This window comes from Mesoplodon bidens (assembly GCF_964165515.1).
Source record: "Mesoplodon bidens genome assembly, chromosome: 4".
NCBI lineage: Eukaryota > Metazoa > Chordata > Mammalia > Artiodactyla > Ziphiidae > Mesoplodon > Mesoplodon bidens.
Window position 1 is genome coordinate 115,902,413 of NC_138160.1, and position 24,907 is coordinate 115,927,319.

At 44.8% G+C, this 24,907-nt stretch overlaps 2 protein-coding genes across 17 annotated transcripts in view; one reads left to right on the plus strand and one right to left on the minus strand.

Annotated features, from left to right (window-relative positions):
• Nucleotides 1-24,907, plus strand: part of LOC308616704 (uncharacterized protein) — a 469,470-nt gene that overhangs the window by 34,653 nt on the left and 409,910 nt on the right. The window lies entirely within an intron of this gene.
• Nucleotides 1-24,907, minus strand: part of TRPC7 (transient receptor potential cation channel subfamily C member 7) — a gene marked incomplete at both ends in the record, with an annotated part of 123,892 nt that overhangs the window by 14,272 nt on the left and 84,713 nt on the right. The window contains 3 exons of the mRNA XM_081233040.1: nucleotides 1,200-1,395; nucleotides 17,046-17,310; nucleotides 22,632-22,865. Coding sequence (XP_081089166.1) covers nucleotides 1,200-1,395; nucleotides 17,046-17,310; nucleotides 22,632-22,865 — 695 coding nt within the window. The remainder of the gene's footprint in view (nucleotides 1-1,199; nucleotides 1,396-17,045; nucleotides 17,311-22,631; nucleotides 22,866-24,907) is intronic.

The window sequence follows — 24,907 nt, forward strand, 5'->3', positions numbered from 1 at the left end:
ATCATATTTCTGCACGGATTTGCTGAGTCAGAGGGCCAGTGCATTTTATTTTGTTCTAATGTTGCATTTATTTATTTGACTTTTAATAGGTAGAACAATGACATGATTTCTAAGCATAAGAGCATATAAAGAGAAAGCCTGTACACCCACCATGACCTCTAACCCCTACCTCTCAACAGGCGCCCCTTGCTGTGCTCTTCTTGTGCACCCTTTCAGGTTATTTTTCTTTTTCAAATGATTATATGATCAAAAAGGAATATGTGTTCCTTTTTCTTCCTCTCTACATAGAGTACAATATATACATTGTTCTGCAACTTGCCTTTTTTCTACTTACCATTATAATTGGAGGTCTTTCCACATCAGAATATAGAGAAAGTCATCATCCTTTTTAAAAGCTGAACAGTTTCCCACTGTTCAGATCCATCATAATCTATTTAACTAGATTCCTAGTAATGCTCATTTAGTTTGTTTTTCATTTCTTGCTGTTCCAAACAAGGCTGCAATCAATAGTTCACGGTTTGTGCATTTTAGATTTTGATAAATTGCCTCCTGATATACTGTCTTGACTCCTTTGTCTGTCTAGCAAAATCAGTCTTTGAACGGCCTTCAAGTATCACCTCTGCAAGCCTCGGCGCCCCCATCGTCATGCACTCTTTCTATTCTGCACCTCCTACACCTTCTAGGACTTCTCTGGGTGCGCTGGCCCCATTGCACCGTAATTTGTTGATTGATGTATCTGTTTTCTCTCACTGAACTGAGTGAGAATCTCTTCAAGGGCAGAGATCGTGTCTTGGTCATCTCTGTTTCGCCAGTGCCTAGCACGGGCTTGGCATACAGTAGGTACTTAATAAATAACTCGGGAGAGGCAGAAGTGAATGTAGGGTGGAAGAAACAGTCATTCCCATTTGCCATGGGTCACCTGCATGCTGTCCTGAGGGGACACATGTAAAAGAGGAAAGATTCGTGACCCTGTTTCTTTCTGCCCTCATTGGGCCATTGCATGCATGGTGCCTGCCGTGTGTCATGGCGGGTTGACTGGAAGTGCTTCTTGGAGCGATCCAAGGAAAATGTCTGTTGTTTGCTGTTCTGCCTTCACATTTAATAACACATGAGCTTCTGACGTCATTACCCTCATTGCTGAAAACAGCAACACAAATTAAACCCAGGGAGAGAGAGCACTTTCAATTAACTGGTCTTACCTCAATTTCCTGATACGAGTTGTTGATCATGGCTATTAGCATGTTGAGCAGCACGACCACCATGGTGACATTATAAACACCGTAGAGAACATAGCCAATGTTCTCGATGAATTTGTGGTCATATTTCAGCACCACCGAGATCACTTCAGACAAGCCAAAGATGGACCAAAATAAGGTTTTGAAGCTTTCTTCAACCCTACAAGGAAACGGACAGTCCTCTCAGGCGGTTTGCATCTGCTGACACTTCTCACAGGAGAGATGCCACTACCCAGACATCAGTGGTTACCCTGGAGTAGGGCTGGGGCTGCTAGCTGGTATCTGTACTCTGAAGTCATGAGATATTCAGGTTTCTAAGAAGACTTTGAAAGAACATGGTAAAGGGTAGACTCTTTCTTTTCCATTCAACCCTTTTATTGGGACTCTTGGCTGCAGCATCAGTTTTTATCTTGTTGCAATTACTTAAACATTTAAAATTAACCACCAGGGCAAATGTTTGCCCTTGTAGGTTATTAGCTTCAGAAAGCACACTCTTCCTTCAATAGTCTGTTGAGTGTCTCTTCTCAGACTACCCAGCCCCACAGGAGAGGGAAGAGGATGGTGTTCGCTAATGGAGCCAGCATCATTGGCGACTGGGGCTTGCTGGGCATTTGACACAGGGCAGCGCACTTAAGCCCCGTGACCACCTCTGTGGTAGGCTGGCTTATTCCCTCCATTGGACAGATGGAAGTACTGACGCTCAGAGCCTTCCGTGCCTTTCCCAGGAGCACTCAGCTGGCAAGTGGGTGCAAATCCAGGCATGTCAGAGGTTTTCAAAAGTAGGTCCTTCTAACCACTATGCTTTACCACCATCCTGGCTCTGGGTAGTGAGGCCAGCCACATATATTGGGTGCTCTAAACTGGGGATGAACTTTCAGGAATGAGAGTGATGAGTCTGATGTGTCCATGTTGATCAAATTCACCAGGTAACTGCCCAAACCTCACCCTGCAGCTCACTCAAGGTGGACACTGCATGTACTGTAAGGGCTGCCCAGGGAAGAGCTGGCTTTTAGGACACTGCTTTTTGACACTTGAGATTATCAAGTTACCAAATACACTGGTTTTAAGAGTAAGGTCCAAGCACGTTTCACAGTCTATACTTTGTGGCTCTGACCCTATATATCAGGTTTGTGACACAGAATTCAATTAGAAAGCTGGATTTTGGTTGGGTGGTTTAGAACATACCTGTGTGTGATAATATCTGAATGGTTAAGTGCAGGTCTTTTAGTTTGCATCCAGAGTTTGGGTCCTATTATGAGAAAGCACTTTCTTTTTTCTCTTTAACATTTCAGATTTTTAGCACCTACCACAAATGGCCAGGATTAGCTAGATCTCGGGGGAAAAAAATCAGCGTTTTTTAAGGATTGGCATTTATTTGACAAGATGTACAAAAATACTAGTACTTGTCACTTTGGCTAAAAGTCCAGCACTGACTTGCATGAATTTTCAGCTCTCCTGTGTGAGAGAGTACGCGCATGTGTGTGTGTGTGTGTCTAGCCAGCTGGTTTGCTCATTCGCTGTGCATCTCAGAGTCTGAAAACTGAACATTGAACTGAGTTTTTGTTGTCATTATTTGTTTTTGTTTTCTTTTAAATCTGTGAGTTGGGAATATTTAATTTATCTTAGTTTTAGTAAGAAGGAATTTAGTTAGTGGTTTAGAAATAAAGACTGGGTATCAAGCTATTATTTTAGAGCTCTAGCTCCTGATGCTATTCTGAGAAAGGGGGAAACCTGTTTCCTCACTTGAGAAGCAGCATCCATTTTGTGTGAAAAAGATGCCGCTCAATGTGTGGGCATGATTCACTGCAGGTATTACCTTCCATTAAGAAGCAATCTTTCGTTTATCACCCTAGTGGAAGGGAACAGTGGCAGAGAGGATCTAAAACCACTGAATGAGCCCCAAATCAAAACTGAAAGGAGATGGCAGGACATGATTTCTCTGATACTTGGTCCCTTTCTAGCAGGGTCAGGTGAAAACCAGAGGACACGCTGTCCAAGGGAGGGGCTGGACAGACAGGTACTGGTCCAGGATAATGTACCTACCAGGAACAACTTAAGAAGTGGATAATACATCCAACTGAGGGACATTTAACAGAAATTCATTTTCCCTTTCTTAACTTGGAAAACCCCACAAACCTTTGACTGACATAAATGAAGCAAGCAGTTCTAAGCAATTCTAGAACACATCTAGGGAAAACCTTCTGCATTTTGATGAGGGAAAATGGCCTAGATTCAGCATACGTTTTGTTCTCATTTGATTCTTGCTATGAATTTTGTTACTAAGCTGGGATTTATCCCTGGTGCCTTCCCTTAGGCATTCTGTGTTAATAATCTGGAGGGGACAGAGCCAGCCCACTCAGCAGTATGTGTTCCAGTAAAAGAAGAATATTTACAGATCCCTAAACCTATGCCTTTGCCCCTCCTCTAACACCCCACCTCCACCCCCAAGGCTTGGAATGCTGATCTGTTCAGTTTGTTGTCTGGGTGTCAGACAATCTTCACACCTGTTTCATTTCTATTCTATAGCTTCAGGATTCACCTCTGGACTTGAATTTGGTCATGACCTCCGGGAGAATCTAATTACAAGTGGCCCAGACTCACTGGGATTGCCTGAGTGGAAGTAACCCCCCTCCAAAGCAATAATCCTCTGCATCAGGCTGGGCAGGAAGGGATCTTAGCCAAACTATGCCTTTTTAACAAACTCTTCTAAGTTCTTTAGGGAGTGTCTATAGCCCTTGCTTCCTCTTATCATGGGGTGAAATGAGTTGCAGTAGCAAAGACTTCCTTTAAGGAAAAGCTGGGTTCATTGTCTTGGATCATCCATAATGGCTAGATTCACTATTGGGGTCTCTGGGGACTTTCATTTGTACTCATGCCCCGTGACATGAACTTTCAGTGGACTAACTGAATAGACTACTTTTGCTGTTGTTGTTGTTTCTCAGAGGGGACATTATGGGCTGAGTTTATGTCCAGTTAGCTGGGCTAAGTGGTAAGCAACACACTATTTTATCCATAGCTCAAACCATCTAACTAAATAAATTCTAAGTGGAATTGAAGCATTTAATGCTTAAAAATTATATAGTCAAAGCCAGAATAAAATATTAGTAGTTATATAATCTTGGCCTGGGAGATGTTTCAAAACTACAGAGGGAAAGTTTGAAAGATATGCTCACGTAAAACTTTACTTGTAGATATTGAAAACATATTAAGTAAAAATATAAGGCAAAAAACTGAGGAAAGGATTTGTATTTGCAACACATATGACAATGGATGATGTCTTTCTTATATAAAGAGCTCTTATAAATCAATATGAAATGACAGACATCCTTGTTGAAAAATAAAAGGAGGACAAAATCTTTCAGGAAAATGATGCTTTTTGTGGTGACAAGAGCTCCACAAGTAACTTGATAGGTCAGGTTAGTGGTGTCTTCTGGTTTAATATGTAGTGGGAAATAAGTGAAACGTGTCCTCACTGCGTTGTGTTACATTGACCTTGGAAACCTATAATAATATATGCTTAGAGAGAACGCTGGCCTTGGAGAGGAGTGAGTAGTACATTCCTCCTCCCAAGAGCTTGGGCACTGGAGCAAGCCCCAATGTCTTGTGAGGTAATGATGCTCTCTGAGTCATGTACCAGTCATCGCCCATAATTTTCAGGAGCTATGGGATACAGGGCATGGTGCAGAAGACCAGTCACTGCAGGGGTCTGGGACTGTCTTTCAAGAAGAAAGTATCTTGCAGTTGACGTAGATGATATTCACCATGAAGCCACTTGTCTCACAAAAAGTCCCCATTGTCAGATAGCTGGTCCCTAGGCTAAATTTGAGATTCTTTACTGATAGGGATGGTGGCTGCTGGTTCCATATCCTCCTCCCACCCACTCTGGCTCTCTACCAAGTTTGCCACAGATTCCTCCAATTGTGTCAGTCACAGGAACCTTCACAGAGATAGCCGGAGGAGTAAGAAAGCAAAGGTGCATACCTGGTTCAAATCCCAGCCCCATCATGTACCGGCTTTGTGAGCTTGGGCATGTTACAAAACCTGCTTGATCCTCAGTTTGCTTATCTATGAAAGGTATAATAGTACCTTATTATTAAGTTGCTGTGAAGATTAAATGGAGCAACCCATTTAAAGTGTATAGTAAGAGTCCAATAAATGGTACCTATTATTTTTATTCGTGTGTTTATTTGCCAAACATTCATGGAACTACAACTATGTGCCAGGCACCATACAGAGCAGGACGCAGGGGGCATAGAACTTGTTTGTCTCTGTGGAGGTCCCAGTCTAAAGCAAGCCCACTGGTGTGAGCCAGTGCTATAAGGCTGTGGGCAAGGATGCCCCGGTCGCCTTGCCCTACCCAGGAACACATACAACCCCATCAACCTTCAGGTGCCTCCACACAGGGCTCAATGGAGTTAACAGTTCAGCTGCATACTGACTTTTCTGAACAAGGCCCGTTTTCCTTCCTATCTGCAAGGATCATCACCAACCCTTGATTTCATGCAAATCCTCTTTCTGATTTCTCCAGCCTGTGCTGTCTTTGATTGTTTGACTTCTGGCTTGCAGTGGAAGGGGCTACGGTTTCATCAATAGGCCACCCTAGCATAAGAACTGCTCCTAATGAAGTCAAAGGGGAAAAGTGCCTGAGAGTGATGTTGAATAGACCGTGATTCACCCTCCTCTTACCGGGCGGGGGTGTGTGTGTGTGGGAAGGTTGGGGCTGACATATCATGCAGAAGGCAGGAACGAGGTAATCCGTTCAGTTCTCTACCAGGTCTGTCTCACCTGGATAACAGGACTTTAATAACAGGTTGTCTGAAGAGGCAGTTGTGTATGGGCCTCAGAGAACAAACGGATTAACAGGGCGAGGGTTTGGGGAAATTGTTATGGAAATTGCTGCTGCTTCAGGATGCCACGAGGCCCTCCCCTCAGCGTTATGGAACTCTGCCCCCCACCCCAAACAGTTCAGTTCAGGGTTACCTACCCAAATCTGCAAGTAGCAGCCTCAAATTAAGCAGGAGGAATCAGCTCCTGAAAGGCTGTTTTCTCAAGTTCGAAGACAGTAGCTGGCCTTGAGCTAGAGTTCTGCTGAAGCAGAAACAATGCTCACCTGCCATCCCAGTGGGGACTGCTAGAAGGTGCTTGGAATCTAGAAAGACCCCTGCACCAGGGCTGTGCTTCTCTAATGCCCAGACCTGGAGACTGAGAGCAGTTGGGCCAGCCTTGAGGGCAGTCAGGGCAAGAGTGTCTAATGCCTGAGGAAGTCTGGACCTCACCCCCGCCATGGTCCTCTGAATCACCTCTTGGTTTATCCTGGGCCCTAAATGAGGCGTGATTTAGACGGTCCAGAAGTAGAAGAGTCTGGCCCCAGAATCAGGGCCAAGGAACTGGGATGCACAAAGCCCGGATTTATTCGTACTGAGGGTCCAACTCTCCCACTGATAGCCCAGTTGCTCCTTTAGGGGAGAGCTATATTTTCTTCCCCCTTGAAACCCCAAACCTAGTGCAGAGCCTGGCACACTGAAGGTGCTAAATAAATTCACTGTCCTTTGAATGAATGAGTCCCCATCGCATATTTTGACTCCCTGTTCCTGATCCCAGTGTTGAGGTGAGGCTGTTGTAAAGCAGAGTACAGTTTCTGGGTTTAACTGTGAGCTTTTTGCTAAATAACTTTGTCTCACTGTGCCTCTTTTTTTCTAGCTGCAGAATGGGAAAACAATAATCTCTACTTCACAGGGTTGTTGTAAATAAGTTAATAGAATGTTTGTGAGGGGTGCATAAAACACTGCCTGGCACAGTGCCTGAAAGACTCTTATACCCTACAATCAATTCTCAGAATAATCCTTTAAAAATATGAATCAGATCCTGCCTCTCTCCTTTAGCAGCTTTCCATAGGCTAACAGTCAAACCTAGTCACCCAGCCAAGGCTCCCATGACCTCACTCTGGCTCGCCCCTCACTCGGGGTGCTGTGCCCCTGACTTTAAACTTAATTGTCACGTGGTCAGGTCAACCTTCTCTGACCATGTCTGAAGGAGGTCCGTTTCTAATTATTCTTTTGCATGACACTTTTATTTCCTTCCTAGCTGTCAGCACTTAAACGAAGATGTTCTTATTTGTCTATTTGTTTATCATCATCATCATCATTATTATTATTTTGTCTCTTTTCCCTCTTTTCCCATTCACAGAGCATTGTGACCTCCACAAGGTCATGACTTGCTCATGGCTCCGCCATCAGTGCCCAGAACAATGTGTGGCCCACAGTGGGGGCTCAGGAAACATCTTTTGTCAATGAATGGTTGAAACTGGGAAACTGAGGCACGGGGTGATGTGGTCTTAGCTTGCCTCAGACCCACTTAACGGCTGTTTTTCTGTTAGTATTCTAGAGCGAACCCTGGACAGTCCAGTTTCCTGTCACTGTCACTTTGAAGAATGACAGTTTAAACCTTATTCCCATCCTAGAATTGAATTTTAGTGAATAAAAGGTCAGAATTTCCCAGTTTAAGATGCTACACTCAGTCTGAGAATAAGATAGAGGACTTGAGTCCCTTAAGGATAAGATAGAGGGGAGTGCCTGCAAATACGCTGTGAAGGCCTCATCCAAAAGAGCACATTTTCTATGTACCATCAGGTCTTTTTCCTCAAAACTTTGTGGGCTTTCAGCCTGTTCCAGAAGCGCAAAGGTACCAGGCTTTTAAAATTCATGTCATGAATAAACAAGAGGAGAGGGTATAAATAAACATTATATGATAGTAGAATGTCTGCTATAATAGGTATAATCATTCTAAAGTAGCTCAGGGAAAGATCTATATTTTTATCACTTATTGGAGAATTATGTGAAGATAAGAATTTACATTAGACCCAAACTATCTTTTTGACACATAAAGGTCATTTCCAGATGCCCAGCCTGTATGAGCCTGACCTGGGCCACAGCATTGACCACTGCCATCTCCTCCACATCAAGTCTTAGACCTCTCTGTACTAGTTTCTCCACATGAAAATGTGCATGAAGAGTTCTCTCATTCCCCCCAAACCCTTATGCCTAACTTGAATTCATAAGATGAAAGGTGAGATTATAACTTTCAAATATGCTAAAGTATGATGATAATGCTTCTGTGTCAAGGATGCCCATATTTCAACACGGACCCAGGATCCTGGGAAAATCTCTCCTCATTAAAGCCCAGGAGGCTGACTCCATTCCACATTCGCACCTGCAAACACAGTCAGCATGCTCAGCACAGAGCACATGGCAGAGGCCATGGTCCCATGATGCTGTGCTGATTTCTCTTAACTGGCCATTGGTTATAGTGAGTTTTATGAGGGCAGACAGTATAATCCAGCCTTGACTGCCCTAGTGGGACCTCCTCTGCAGGTGAATCCTTGTTGGGGCTGTGGCCCTTTGCTGTCAGAAGGCCCCTCTGGCTCATCACTCCCTTCTGGATGTTTCTGGGCCTGTATGGCTCACCTGACCATCTCCCTTTTCTCCCTTCCTTGGGCCAGGGAAGTCTCAGGCTCTTCTGTTTGTAAAACACAACATGGCATTTTTAGCTTAAGGGCCCCATTCACCCCTTCAGCAAGTCTCTGCTTGTCCCTTGGTGCTGAGGATGGGCCCTCTTTAGGGCCCCACTGCTCCTGCAGTCCTTTAGGATATGGACCACTTCACCCATGCTTCTGGGAGGTAGATCTGAGTGTTTGACTTCAGCTCTGCTGGGTATGGGTCCTGGGGAAGGTCAAAGCCCCTATATCTTTCCTGAATCACTGGGACATTGCCCTCTTCCCCATCATGCTCTCCTTGATTCCCTCCCCACAGCCTTTTAGGGCCTTACCGATGTCAAAGCCTGGAGACCATCCTCCTTCTCCCCACCTCTCCACCCCCCCCACCACATGCAGACAGTCACCGTGGTTCATCCACTCTAACCTCAGCCTCCTTCTCCATCCCCTGTCCACAGCCTCTTCGTGGATCTATCAGCTCCCTTTGGAGCTGCATTTCCTTCACAACATTTGCTCAGTTGTAAATGAGCCCTCATTCCTGTGACTCTTTGATTAATATCTGTCTTCCCAACCAGTCTGCAAGTTCCATGAGGGGAGGAATCCCTACTGCTTCTGCTCATCATAAAACCCCCAGCACCAAGCTCGGGCATCCCCTCCCATCCTCTCCCATCCCTTCCAACCCATCCTTTGCACTGTTGCCACAGTGCTCTTGCTGAGGGCAGATCCGACCATGCTTCCTCTTTTTAAAAAGGCCTCATTGGAGACTCTAGCACCCTATTGGGACCCTATTGGGACTTACTTAAAAGACCTTCACAATTTGGCTCCTGCTGGATTATCTGATTGAATTTTCTGCCATTTCCCTAAACTCTCACCTAGTTGCCTTTTTTTTCCTTCTTTTTACCAAAGTTTATTCTTTTTTAAAAATTAATTAATTTATTTATTTATCTTTGGCTGTGTTGGGTCTTCCTTGCTGCACACGGGCTTTCTCTAGTTGCAGTGAGTGGGGGCTACTCCTTGTTGCGGTGCGCGGGCTTCTCATTGCGGTGGCTTCTCTTGCTGCGGAGCACAGGCTCTAGGCACGCAGGCTTAGTAGTTGTGGCGCATGGGCTTAAGTTGCTCCGCGGCATGTGGGATCTTCCCGGACCGGGGCTCAAACCTGTGTCGCCTGCGTCGGCAGGCGGACTCTCAACCTCTGTGCCACCAGGGAAGTCCCCAAAAGTTTATTCTTAAATGTACCATAAGTTCTAAGACAACACTTCATTCCAGCTGTGGGTGGCAACAGATGTTATGGCAGGGAATCCAGATGTTTAAACAGGAAAGGAATAAGGATCACCATTGCCTCAGGCACACGGAAGAGCTTACTACTTCTGGGCAGATTTCTTACTCACACCTTGACCGTGGGGCTTTCCCATCAGCCTTTGCTTTTAGCTCCTAGAGTTTCTTCTGCTCCTCTTTCTGTTTCTGCATGAATATCTTATCCCATCCATCTTCTTGGTCTGTTTTTTGGGCTGCTTTAGGGGCTTCTTCTTGCCACCTTTGTGGCCAGACATGGTGTCTGTTGGCCCTTCCCCAGACCCTGCCACTGGAAGCGGCTTTTGTTGTTGTTAAGAATATTTTCACATATTATGAGGCATTGAAACATCTGAACAAATCCATATCTGGGCAGTGAGGGAGCTGCTTTCTCCTTCACTTAAAAATGCCCTGCTCCTTTACCTTAAACAGGCTGGAATGCCCTCCTCATCCTCCTCCAAGACCCTCCGTTTAGGGTCACCCCCTCCATGAAGCCTTCCCTGACCCTGCCAGGCAGAGTTCAGTGCTTCCTCCTCATCATGCTGCCCAAGTACCCTTTGATGATGATCACATGGTGTAAAATAACTGATGCACCGCCCCCCCCCTTTTTTCTGGAATTCCCTACTTGTCTATGCATTCCTCAGGGATGGGAAGATTGTTTTATTAATCTCTGTGACCCCAGGGCCAAAACAGAACTTGGCATGGAGTAGCTGCTTCATAATGTTTGTCAAATGAATGAGCGCACTTTGGAAAAGAAGCCTGCTTTACCCAGGGGACAATCACAGGCTGATGATTGAGAGTTGAGATGTAGAATCATCAGGTTCTCAACGATAATCAAAATCTGAATTTAGTATGCTATTCTTTAGAATTTAGTGTCACAGGAAAGTGACCCAACTTTTAAAGGCACTCAGCTTCTACCTTAGAGCAGAGGCCCTGGTATGGGAGTGGGGGAATTTCAGGTAAAAAGGTGGAGGACAGGCTTGGAGCCATGCAGATCTGGGTTCAAATCCTCTTTTGGCTCTGTGGTCTTGGGCAAGTCCAATAGCTCACGGAGCTTCAGGTTCTTGGTAGTAGTATCTATGTCATTCCGTTGTTGTGTGGATTAAACAAGAGGGCAGATCACGTGTCTGTCATGAGTTGTTCAACAGCAGGGTGGTGCGGTGGTCCTGGGGTGGTGTATGTGTGGGCAGAGTCTCAAGGAGCCTCTGCCTCAGCCCCAGTGCCCATCTCCAGGTTCACTGGAAGGAGGAACTGGCTTTCCTGCAGCCCCACTGAGGTGGGTGGAGCTGAGTCAGTGCCTTCTGCCCCTGGTGTGCATATGAGTCTCTCTGTAAGGTATGGAAATTTTCCATGACTGTCATGGAAAATAGAAGCTTCTAATTTTGCCTAGCACTGCTGAAGTTCCTTCCATTAAAATGATCCCTGGGGAACGGAATAACCTTAAGAGAGGTATTTTTTGATTAGCAATGTCTCAACCTGGCTATGCTATGAAGCTGATTCCACAACAGGCTGTAGAAAAGATTGGCTGGGATCATCTTTTGAGGGTCAGGGCCTACATTTTTTTTTTAATTTATTTTTGGCTGGGTAGGGTCTTCGTTGCTGCACGCCGGCTTTCTCTAATTGCGACGAGCGTTGCAGTGCACAGGCTTCTCATTGCGGTGGCTTCTCGTTGCGGAGCACGGGCTCTAGGTGCACAGGCTTCAGTAGCTGTAGCATGCGGGCTCAGTAGTTGTGGCTTGCAGGCTCTAGAGCACAGGCTGAGTAGTTGTGGCGCATGGGCTTAGTTGCTCCGCAGCATGTGGGATCTTCCTGGACCAGGGCTTGAACCCGTGTCCCCTGCATTGGCAGGCAGATTCTTAACCACTGAGCCACCAGGGAAGCCCAGGGCCTACATTTAATCTCCATTCAAAATTAAGTGGGGGAGGCCAAGTTCACCAAAAGAGAAGACCAGGAGCCCATCCTGGGTTATGTTAGAGAGCCCTTCACTTCCCTGCTCTGGGTCCCCTCATCGTCCCCAGCCCCTCCGTTTCTTCTTTGTGTACCTGTCCTGTTATGGTCACCAGTCTGAGTATAGGGAAGGCCATCCTTTTCCTACACATTCTCACCCAGCTGTATTTCATTAGTGAGCCAAGGATTTTTGTCTCTGTTTTTCCAACACTGAAACTAGAGTGCTGGACCCCAAGGTTTCCATATGATCTCTAAGCAGAAAGCCTTTGCCTATGGAATATGTGCATTCCAGGAAAGGTGGCTGCAAAACAAAACTGCAAAAAGCAAATCCTATTTGTCTACTGACTTCCATGATAAAAATCAAAGGTATGTTCCCAATAAGACCAAAATTTCTAACAGTTGGAACTGAGAACTTTAAGACTCTTTGAAAGAAAACGCATTTTCAGGCAATTTCACCTCCACTTCCTTACCCCCATCTCAGGACACTTAGATTTTATACTCTGGGAGCATAAAACTGGTCTGCACACCTTCTCCTCCTCACCTCTGGTCATCTGCAGTTTCTAATAGAAGTGACTTAGAGACAATGAGCTGCCAGCTGGTGCCCATCTGTCATGCGCAGGCAGGCCCAGCTCACCACCCAATAACCCATGTGCACACGTGCCCCTTTTCCTGCTCCTCCCTTCACACCAGCCCCCGACACTGAAGCAGCTGTGAAACATAACCAGACCTTTGGTTCTGAAGGCAGAGGAGGCTGGAAAGTTGCCTCCTAACTGCTCCTAGGATTTGACTGCAGACCATGCTCTCCGCTGGAATCTGGCTACGTATTCTAACTGCACAGAGCTTGAAATCCTATCAATAATGCACTCACTTAGGTTAACAAGCTCTTTTTGTTTTTCAATGTGCAGAGCTGAGCGTGCTCTGTCTCCCCATCTGAGTAATGATGAGGTAGAATCAGATCAGCATTTCTCACTGTGTGGTCCTAAGACCACCTATATCAGAATCCCCCAGTGGATTGTTTGTGCTGACTTCTAGGCCTACCTGGAAAGATGGTAACTAGGCTCTCTAAGGGGTGGGGTCCGGGAAGACTCAGGTTTAGCCATCTCCCCGGATGATTCTGGTGTGGTCTGAGAAACACTGGTCTCAATGAAGACTGTTCATACTGTGTGTTTATTCATACCTTGGGCAGAATTAGCTCAATCTGTCTGTTTACCTCTACCTCCCCTCACTGAGGTCTGCCAGATGGACGGGATGGGAATTTGGGGGTGGGGAGGGAGGTACGGTGATTCTGGAACTGGAACACACTGGAGGTTAGGGCAGGGCTTGGCTGAGGGTTGTGGTTCTGTTGCTGGTGGAGAAACCTTTCTTCTTCTCTTTCCTTTTGTCCCAGGTTGTCTCTCCCCCTTCCATTTGGGACAGGACTATAACTCAGTCGGATTCGGGTGGGACTGGCTTTTGTGAGCTGGCCTTGGCCCACACGCCTAGGTGAACAGGGCTCTTGTGAGACAGCTGTCTGTTGGTTCCTAACAGCTGACTTTCAAAGTGGACTTCCTTAGGGACCCAAGCTGTCCTTGAACATGGCTGGGGTGGGGTTGAGGGGGGCAAAGATAGGGGAAGAGTACCCGCAGTGTGCTCCAGCCCAAATTTCCTTTCTGTAGCATTGAGTCTTCTGACTCTATAGAAGCAGATGATAGGACCATCTTACCCTAAAGCTCTAAATTCCACACACAGACAGAGGGCGCCCTGGGGGTGGGCCAAAGGGCTGATCCTGAGCTGGGCAGGGTGGCCCGGGTGTGGGCTGTTATGAAGCATTCACCAAGCGAGTCATTGGACTTCATCATCAGCATTGCTGGCACTCAGAATAGCTCTGAGTCCCCCTCAAGCACGAGAATCCTTTATCCTCATGTGGCTTTTTGCTTATCAAAGAAGATCTCGGGGGGGGGGGGGGCGATACACTGCAGAGAGCAGTCAAAAGGTAAGAGATGACATTTACAAACATCCATTCTTTCCTCTCCACTTCAGCGCTCTGTTGACTGTTTTCCTGTTCAATCAAATCCTATTCACAGCTTCACATCCCATTTTAGGAGTTGCCAAGGCGATAAATACCCTGTCCTTTCTTTACTGTGCTTGCTTTCGCCTTTTTCTCTCCCTTGCCCATCCTGGAGAGCCTGAATCCTCTTTGGCTGGGTTTCTCACATCTAGAAAGCTCCATTCAGTTCCCAGCAATGGGACAAGCCAGTTGCTTTGGCCCTTCCTCCTGCTGTTACCTTTCCCCATGACTTTTCCTGATCCCAGAGACTCCCTTTATAGATTGGCTGTGCTGTGTCCAGCTGAGAACTGTGGCCTGGACAGCCCTGCTCTTAAGTCATGACCTTTTTCATTTTTCATGCGTCATGCTGCCAACTTTCAGAGGGACTGTGGGCTGACAGTACAGCCTCCTTGTAGGGGGAGCGAAGGGGGATTGCACAGAACAGGGCAGGAGAAGTGGGACAGAGGTCCTCATGGTCAGCTTCCTAGTCAACTGCTTATCCTACTGCCTCGAATCTGGCTTCCTTTCTCCTGTTGATTCCCTCATTCTTGTTTACAAAGCATTTAGTGAGCAATGCTACGTACAAGACATCGTGCTAGACTGGAAACACAGGAGGGACATCAGAGCTTACCACAGAGGGTGAGAGTCTTTGTGTATTGACTGACGACTTGACATCAATAGACAGTGCATCCCACACTGAGTGTGTACAGTTAGCTTTGCCTCTAGCAGATCCAGAGCAAATTTGCTTTTGGGTGATTCAAGCTTATTTCATTCCTTCAACAGTTAATCACTGAGTGTTGGAGTGCTATAAAGTAGTCCAACTGATCCACTAATGCACTTGGCCTGATCTGGTGGACAGTTGGTAGGCTAGGCCCCTGTCCAGAAAGGTTCTGTAGAGCCAGTTGGTCCCCAGGTGTCCTTTCTTACAGCTCATCCCGCCCCCTCCTTCTTATTACTCATCATTTCCATTATGATCACTATTATTCATTGAAGGCTCATTATATGCCAAACACTATATTCAATCTGATTTCTTCTTTTTGGATCCTTACAACAATCCTGTGAAGCTGGCCATCTTGGTATTCTCACTTCAGAGCTGGGGACATGAATGCCCAGGGGGGTTAAGCACTTGCCCAAGGTCACACAGCCAGTAAGAGGAGAGCTCAGACTGAAACCTAGTCTGTCTGAGCCAGGGGTGTGTGGTGTGCTGCGACACAGAGCCAGGCACCCCTCGGGTGCATTTCTCAGCGCTGGCCAGGCACCTGTTCTCTGTGAACACAAACTACTTCTTTGCCTCAGAGAGTAACAGCTTGTGCTTTAGCAGCACCAGAGGCCCACCCTTCTGGGCAATTCTACTCGGGCAGGGCAGCGCTGTCCACGATTTTGAGCTGAGGGGCACAGCGTCCATTGCACTTGGTCTGGGTTCTTCGAGTCATGGACCGTCCCTTGAAGGGTGATTTCTCTGGAAGAAGGGTCAAGGGGAGGCCCCTTGCAAGGTGGGACCTGCTCAAGGAGCCTGCACGGTGCGGCTCGGCCACTGTCACTGGCTGGAAAATAAATTCCAGGCCACTCACGGGTTCTTGGGGACCAGTGTCCACAAGTGCTTAGCCCTGTGTGTTCCAGCTGCCATGCTTGTGGCTGGAGACCTGACTGTCCTTCCCTCAAGACTCGGGGCGGGAGCCTGATGAAGGCAGGGAGCAGTTCTGGGACCAGGTGAGCCTGGGGCAGGACCTGGACTGGAAACGCTTCTGAGCTTCAGGCACTTTACAGAATCGCTTCGTTTATTTGTGAAGGTATTTGTGAACAAGGGTGGGAAGTCTTATTTCCATCTTGCCGGTGAGGACACGGAGGCTCAGATCAATCAAGTGACTTGGCTTAAGGTCATTAGCTACGAAATGCCTATGCCAGTGTAAACTCAGATTTGCCAGATTCTCCTACTAGACAACTTCTCAGTGCTACTGATGGCCCTCCAGGAGACCCCCTGGCATCCCCCAGAGGGGAGGAGCTCTGGGTCTTTGTGGACATAGGCTCAGTGAGCTCTGACACCACCCCGTGGGGGAGGCCTTGGCCTTGCTTGCTCTGCCTGCAGCAGCTCCTTCTGGACCCCGGAGTCAGTCGGCCTGACAGCGCCTTGTCTCTCGGTCACACCGTGTGCCTCTTGCCTCCCTCGCCTGGGCCTTCCCTGTTGCTTCTGAGGCACGTGGTGCTGCAGGACTTGCTCGGTGCCCGTGCACAGCATGGGTTTGCCCAGCCAGGCACGGAGTGCTGCTGACCTGTGCCCACAGGCAGACCTACCTCCCATGCTGTGCAGATATGGCTTCCCTGGGGGCTGACCTAGAAGTGTAGGTACACTAATGTCCTGTGGAGTGAATTTGATTAATGAAAGACAAAAGACAGCAGATGGAAAAGGTCTGGCTGATAAATTATCTAATTCTATCCTGATGGGCTATTCTGAGATGTAGTATTATATGTCTCACTGTAGAGGTCTGTGATGACCAAGTTGTATGCCTTGGTAGACAGTGGCCAGGTCAGCAACATGTATGTGCTTTCCCTCCCCCACACGCCATTTTCTTTTTTCCTTTGATCTTATTTCATTTGGATTACAACTCCCTCTCTCCAGTGAAATATTGGCATGCAAGACCTGCCCAGGGCTTTGTTTTCTAGGTAACATAGCTAGGCCAATCATAATAGTAATAATTCCTTCCATTTATTTTATTTACTGTGTGGCAGCTAAATCAGCTCCTTGAATCCTCACACTGTCCCTATTAAGCAGGTATTATTAGTTGCCTCATTTTAAAGATGAGGAAACTAAGACTCAGAGAAGTTAAGGAACATGCTCATGGCCACACAGCATGTAAGTGGCAAAGTGAGGATTAAACCCAGCTCTTCTGCTTTTCCAACTCTAGAACCTGAACTCGAAACCACCCTTGAATAAAGTTGCCTTTAAGCTTTAGAAATGCCAAGGAAACCTGAGTCTCTGTGAGGAGACACTTGCAAGAGGCTGCTAAGGATCCCTGGGAAGCCCAGAGAGCCCCTCAGGAGAGAGCAAAGGGGTACTCACGTTGTAAACGCTGGGTTGTACTTTGCACCTCGGTAGTAGGAGTACAGATTGAACATCCCAATCATGAAGGCCACAAATACCATGATGAAAATGACCATGAACTTGAAGATATCTTTCACAGTTCTCCCCAGGGAGATCTGCAGGGGCCCAAAACTCTCGTTGGCTGGCAGGATGTATGCGATTCGAGAGAAGCTCAGCACGACAGCTATCGCATACAGCCCTTCCGATATGATCTGAGGGTCTGAAGGCCACCACTTGTCCCTGGCTAAAAGAAAACAATCTGGGTTACTCACTGGGCAACAGGATCTGCTCTGGAAGAGAAACCAGGTAGGCATCTTTAGAGGCCTCTAACCTCATCCCTTGCCATTCCTGCCCTTGTCTTTAAATTAATCCTAATACATTGAAGGTGCCACCCGCCCTCTTGGAACATGCTGGCCCATCTGCCTGGAACACTCTCCCCTCACTTCAATCCCAGTCACCCTTCAAGACTCTGCTCAGGTGTCATCTCTTTCAGGAAGCCTTCTGTGTCCCCCACAGGCTGCGGCGGCCTCCCTGTACCCGTTGCTGCTCCCACAGTATCCCGTGTGCCCTGCTGTCATGCACTCGCCATGCTGCTTGCTATCCTATCTTCCTTCCCAGTGTTTGAGCTTCACAAGCAGGGGCTGTCCCATTCACAAGGAGGTGGTGGGGAGGCGCACAGACTTAGAGTCAGACAGACCTGAGGTCGAAAGTGGCCTTTCTACGCAGTGGCTGTATGTAAAATATGACTCTCGGCAAGTCAATTAACTTTTTTGTTTTGCTTTTAAAATCTTTTATTGTCATTTAAATTTTTTTAAATATTTTAATTTTATTGGAGTATAGTTGATTTACAGTGTTGTGTTAGTTTCAGGTATATAGCCAAGTGATTCATGTAGTTATACAGATATTCATTCTGTTTTAGGTTCTTTTCTCATATAGGTTATCACGGGGTAGAGTACCCTGTGCTATACTGTAGGTCCTCGTCAGTCATCTATTTTATAAATAGTAGTATGTGTATGTTCATCCCAAGCTCCTGATTTATCCCTCCCCTCCACATTTCCCCTTTGGAAACTATAAGTTTGTTTTTGATATCTATAAGTCTGCTTCTGTTTTGTACATAAGTTCATTAGTATCGTTTTTAAAAATTAGATTCCACATATAAGTGTTATATGATATTTGTCTTTCTCTGTCTGACTTACTTACTTCACTTAGTATGATAATCTCTAGGTCCATCCATGTTGCTACAAATGGCATTATTACATTCTTTTTTATTGCTGTGTAATATTCCAGTGTGTGTGTGTGTGTGTGTGTGTGTGTGTGTGTGTGTGTGTATATATATATATATATATACATATATATATATATATACCACAATTTCTTTATCCATTCCTCTGTTGGTGGACTTTTAGGTTGCTTCCATGTCTTGGCTATTGTAAATAGTGCTGCAATGAACATTTGGGTGCATATATCATTTCAAATTATGGTTTTCTCTGGATATATTTTGGATTGGGATTGCTGGATCATACAGTAGTTCTATTTTAAGTTTTTTAAGGAAACTCCATACTGTTCTCCATAGTGGCTATATCAGTTTACATTCCCACCTACAGGAGGGTTCCTTTTTCTCCATACTCTCTCCAGCATTTATTATTTGTAGACTTTTTGATAATAGCCATTCTGACCTGTGTGAGGTGATACCTCATTGTAGTTTTGATTTGCATTTCTCTTATAATTAGTGATGTTGAGCATCTTTTCATGTACTTTTTGGCCATCTGTGTGTCTTTTTTGGAGAACTGTCTATTTAGATCTTCTGCCCATTTTTTGATTGGGTTGTTTGTTTTTTTGATATTGAGCTGCATGAGCTGTTTGTATTATATATTTTGGAGATTAATCCCTCGTTGGTTGCATCATTTGCAAATATTTTCTCCCATTCTGTGGGTTGTCTTTTTGTTTTGTTGATGGTTTCCTTTGCTGTGCAGAAGCTTTTAAGTTTCATTAGGTCCAATTTGTTTATTTTTGTTTTTATTTTCATTGCTCTAGGAGGTGTATCAAAAAAGATTACTGTGATTTATGTCTAAGAGTGTTCTGCCTATGTTTTCCTCTGAGAGTTTTATAGTGTCTGGCCTTACATTTTGGTCTTTAATCCATTTTGAGTGTATGGTGTTAGAGAATGTTCTAATTTCATCCTTTTACATATAGCTGTCCAGTTTTCCCAGCACCACTTATTGAAGAGGCTGTCCAATTAACTTTTTAAGCCTCATTTTCCCCATCTGTAAATTGGGGATAATATCGTCAATGTGGTGAGGATGAAATGAAATCACTTATGTAAAGTGCTCAGTTGGAAAACAAATTGCAGGCCACTCAGGGGTTCCTGGGGACAAGGGTCTGGCACACAGCAGGTGCTGATAAATGTTTGTTAAGTGGCTGAATGAAATCCTAACCACAAGTTTAGCCATAAATCAGAACAAATGAGCTCACACGGGGGCCAGGAATCTGAAGGTTCTTGCCTGAGAAAATGCTCTTGGGTTTGGTTCCTCAGGCAGTGTGTGTTTGCGAGTTGCTCCCTGACTGAGCTAAGGCCCCAAAACTGGTGATGAGTCATCCAGGTTTGCTATGACATCCCTTGCCTGGAAAACAAATGGCAAGAGTCCTGGGACCTGTCTCGTGCTGGGGAGATTCTGCTTGTGGTCACTGGTGAAGGTCTGAGCTGATCTGGGTATATTCCTTCAGCAGAGCAAACCTGTAAAGTGTTTCTGTTGTAGTTCTAATGGTGCAAGGAGCAGCAGCTTTCTTTAATAAGCTGCCTTCTATGTGTCAAGACATACAGTGATTTTCAAGTGAGGGTAGAACCTTCCTCCTGAGGCAGAGTGTGTGTGGGCATCTGTGGTTGTCACAATGACTGGGTAGGAGTCTTATTGGGATGCTAATATCCTGCAATGCTCCAGACACACCTGTTCCATGAGAACTGCCCTGCTGAACAAGTCAATTGTGCCCCTGTTGAGAAATACTAAGTGAAACTTAAATTGAGAAACATAGAGAAACCTAAATTAGCCCTTACACTTATATTAGCTGTAATTTTCACAACAGCCCTGTAGAGGAGGTATTATTACTGCCATTCTAAAGACTGGATTTGGGGTATGGGGTCCTCTTCAGAGCCAGGTAAATGCAGATAGCAAGGATATTACATAGTGATTCTTGGCACCCCAAAGGAGATGGAAGAGAAGAATTTTGTTCTTTATTTGCAAAGCTAGACTCTGCAAACAATTATAATCATAAAGAGCAGTAAGAGATCTTTAGTAAGGGGAGCCAGGCCTCCATTTGACACAGACTTTCATGTAGTGAATTCTAAATTATATGCGGAAATATATAAAGTTATAGACTTTATGTTCTCATCAAGGTCATAAAACTCAGAAAGACAAGTAAGGGGAACAAATGTATTTTTCCAATATATCTGTTGCCCTCCATGGATAAATAACACATTTGGATAACATGAAATAGGACTCAGATTCTTCAAAAAGACGCCAAAAGGAATTCCTTTTTTCTCTCCCCTATAATTTATCATCATAAACCTCAGTCGTAATAATAAAAGCCACTCATATAATCTATTAAGATAGATTTAGCTGTTGTCAGACCCTGGTGACCCGGTCAGGACTTTTAGTGAAAAGTACTCTACTTTGACTGGCTTGTAAGAATTTTGATGGGTGTAAAAGCAAACAGCATTTTGATGATTCAGACAAAGGGATTTTCTTCCCCTTGGAGCTGTTTCTAGGAGAAAAATTGCCCTATTGTAACCTGAAAAACACTTGCCTACTTGGTGCCGTAGAGGTTGGAAGGGACCATTGCCTAGCTGACCACTAGAGGGCGCTCTGCCTCCATAACTGGGGCACAAGCCAACCCTTTGAGATGCAAACGATTTCAAGGGTGAACCACAATGCAAGGGCAATACAGTGCAAAGCTTTGGGTTGGGTGAGACTTTAATGGGTGAGACTTTAATACAATCCAGAAAAGGAATAGAAGTCACAAGTGAACAATACTGTGGCTTGAATCACAGCCCTAAGAAAAGTATTCAATGCAGTATCAAGATTCTCTCATCTTTCCTTAAGGAACCCTGAGCAGCATAGAGGGGAAAATATGCAAACCCATGCTTTTAAAATGTCTGGATTTGCTAAACCAACAAATGAAGAGTGGATGATTTGTAATACTACAGTACTCTCCATTTCTTAGTGTGTGTGTGTGTGTGGGGTTCCCTACCACATTTACATGTAACATAATCTGTGTAACACAATCTACATTGAATACGGGCAGCAACTCAAGTTTTGTGTTAAGTGGCCAACCTTCTGGAGATCATTGCTGTACCTGATCATGAAGATTCTGTGGTCATACACACCACGTGGCTTCCATCTAACAGGGACATTTGACATTCAAACCTTTCATGCCACTAGTGAGTGCCTATTAAATGTCCAGCTAATTTACCAGTAACAACAAATATCTATTGTTTCTTCTCCCCACTCATCTTTCTTTTAGTACAGAAGCTACAGTGATTGAGCCAGAAAATGACCCCAGAGGTAGTAGTGATAATAACTTGTTACTATTAGTGAGCATTTAATATTTCAGAACACAGTGCAAAATTCTTCATGTGCACTATCTTATTTAACCCTCGAAACAAACTTTCTGACATGTATTATCCCAGTTTTACATATGGGAAAATAGAGGGTCAGAAAAATTTAGTAAACAAGTCCTTACAGTAAGCTACAGAAATAGGATTTGAATCCAGGTCTCTTTAACTTCAAAGCCTGCGAACATAAACACTATGCCATTCTGCATCGTTTTCATTTCATGTTGGACCAGGATCCCTTGCTGTCCAAGGCAATACCGTATTTCTGGGAACATTGTAAGCCATGCCATGAAAACCTGTTTCTTCCTCTATAAAATAGGAACAACAACAACAAAATCCTTTCTGTGGGGCTGTTGCAATGATTGGGGTTTATGGTGTAAGATGTCTATACAGTTCCTGACACCTAGAGGGTCCTTGATAAATGGATGCTTTAACTCTTATTACTAAAAATTCAATCTAGCATCTCACACTGTATGGCCTGTATGGAAAGAATTAAGGCATATTCTAAGAACCTATCTTGCCATGAGAAAACAATTTTTGAACTGGGAAAGCAAGACTTATTTTTGCAGAAAATACAGGGATCCAATATGTAAGGAAAAGTTCCTGGATCCACATCAGAAATGAGATTTCTTTAAAAAAGAAAAAAATAAATAAAAGGATCCCCCGGAAACGCTCCAAGAACCTTCTCAAAACAAATCCATCCTTTCCAACACAAAACGATTCATTTCTCGTAGTCACTAATTACACGTTCTATTCAGCTGGTTGTATTGCAGGGACTTGGGCTTTCTTGGAGGGTGGCGGGGCGGTGTCTGCTTTTACAGTAGAAACCACCAAAGTTAGGCACAGCCATGTTACAAACCACCAGCTGCGGGACAAGCCACGCTCATCGCCCCTGGCCACGCCCCGGAAGTGCGTGGAGCGGAAGGCGTAGCCGAACACCCGCCGACTCGACTCACCGTAGGTGAAGTAGGCCACTTCTGGTGGAAGTGAGACGTTGTGGAGCGTGTCGTCCTGCACGTGCTGGTCCACGTACACCTGGGCCTCGCTGGCCTTCAGGAAGGCCATGAATCTTGCGGTGAAGGAGGCCACGAAGATGGACAGCATTCCGAAATCCAGCAGGTTCCACAGCTGCAGCACGTACTCCCGCGGCCCCTCCTCCCAGATTTCCTTGCATTCGGACCAAATCATTCCTGCGGGAGAGTGAGAAGGTCAGGCTTATTTTGCATTTCCGGGCGTGTGGGACCGTAGGGGGCACGGAGGGAACCAGGGTACAGATGTAAATGTAGGTTCTTTGGAGCTGGGAACGTTGAGAATCAGCAGCAACCGAAAACATGCCTTCAAAGGCAGATTTATAGTCAGGAAATCCACAGCCGGCCAGAATTCGTGTCACCTGTCTCTCTGCTTGCAGATAAACCGTCTCCAGGTGTGAGGAGAGAGTTCTCATCCATTGATAGATTCTTAGAGGAAATACAGGATAAATGTAATGGCTGACATTTATATATTTTAAGAACTGGGAGATTATAAGGAATCATCCAGTTCTAAACTAAGTATAACGAAACTGAGGTCCAGGAATGGGAAAGGGTTTTCTGAAGGTCCCACATATGTCCTAGAACCCAGTTCTCCTAACTCCCTGATTATAATGCTTTCCTTTATATTTCTACAAATGTTTCAGTGAACATTACTTTTGGGTTATTAGTTTTTCTTTTCCATACTCTTTTATAACGTATTGGATTTTAAAGACATATGTCTTCACTGTTACATGTTGATGTAGAAGTCAACGAGATGTTGCTACTTCCCCTATCCCACCTCTAAGCCAGCCTCCTGAGGTAGCTGAGACTAACAACTGGGTGTGTATCCTTATATACCTGTACTATCCAGTATCGTAGCCACTAGTCACATGTGGATACTGAGCAATTGAAATGTGGCCAGTTAAATTGAGGGATGCCATATAAGTAGAATACACACCAGATTTCAAAGACCTTTTACAAAAAATGTAAAATATCCCAACATTTTAAAATCTGAAATGATATTTTAGATATACTGAGTTAAATGAAATCTCTTATTACTAATTTCATCTCTTTCTTTTTATAATATGGCTATTAGAAAATTTTAAGTTAAATGTGTGGCTTGCCTTATATTTCTATTGAATATTGCTATTCTCTACCTTTATCTTCATTGATTATTAAATTAGTTTAGATTATTAAAAATTATTTGGTAACATTTTGAGCACCTACTATGTGTACATATTATATCTGTTATAATATATACTACACATTATGTACATGTATGTGTACATATTAACTCCCTCAAATCTTTGCAGTAACCCTATTAAGTACATTCTCTTATTATCCCAGTTTTACAGCTAATATTTCCTTAGACATAGTGAATTGTAACGTGCCCAGATAGGAGGCAGGAGATCTGAAATTTGAGTCCAGAAGGTCTCCCCCTAGAGTCCCATCCTCTTGACCACTATGCTCTTTGCTTCTCCAGGAAATAGGATTGAGTTGAAAGCAGATAATGAAGAAAAAACACTCTTGAATGTTTTCTAATTAACATCAGAGAGTTTACAGCTACTCAGACGTAGGAAAGATTTGATGCAGAACTAGCCCATTCTGTGTTACACCGTGCTACACTTCACCTGCATACTTAGAAGGTTAATATGGTAAAAGAATCAGTAACTGATTGGTTAGTGAAACAATTCCAGCTCATTGACCACATATCCCCTAAAGGTTAACACTGCCAGCCCCTCGGCCCTCCCCTGGCTCTCGTGCATCAGACATGATGGCCTGCCTTCCCAGGTTCCTCCTGCCTCTTCCACAGCTGTTTAGAGAAGTTGTGGCTTTGTGTGATGAAAAAGATTCTAAGGTCTGCATGTCTATCAAATTGGAGGGGGACAGCAGGAAGTGTCCCCAAACATTGCAGGTCTGTTTATAAGACTCCCCCCACCACACACACCTTGCTCCCCCCTTTTTTTCTTTAACAAAGCCATACTTCCCAAGCTTACACTTTGAAAATTTTTGTGGTAATTCAGTGAAGTAAAATTTCCTTAACAATGAAATGTACTTTCATCTGTGCCTGTTCAAATAGATATTTAAAATATGTTATTGGAAAAACCATTACAGGCTGGAAAAAATGTTTATTGCTTTCCTCTATGCCCCTGCCCCCCAATTAAAATTCCTAATGTCTTAGTGGAACTGCTTTTTGCTGAGCACTAGGAGAATTACAGGCTATC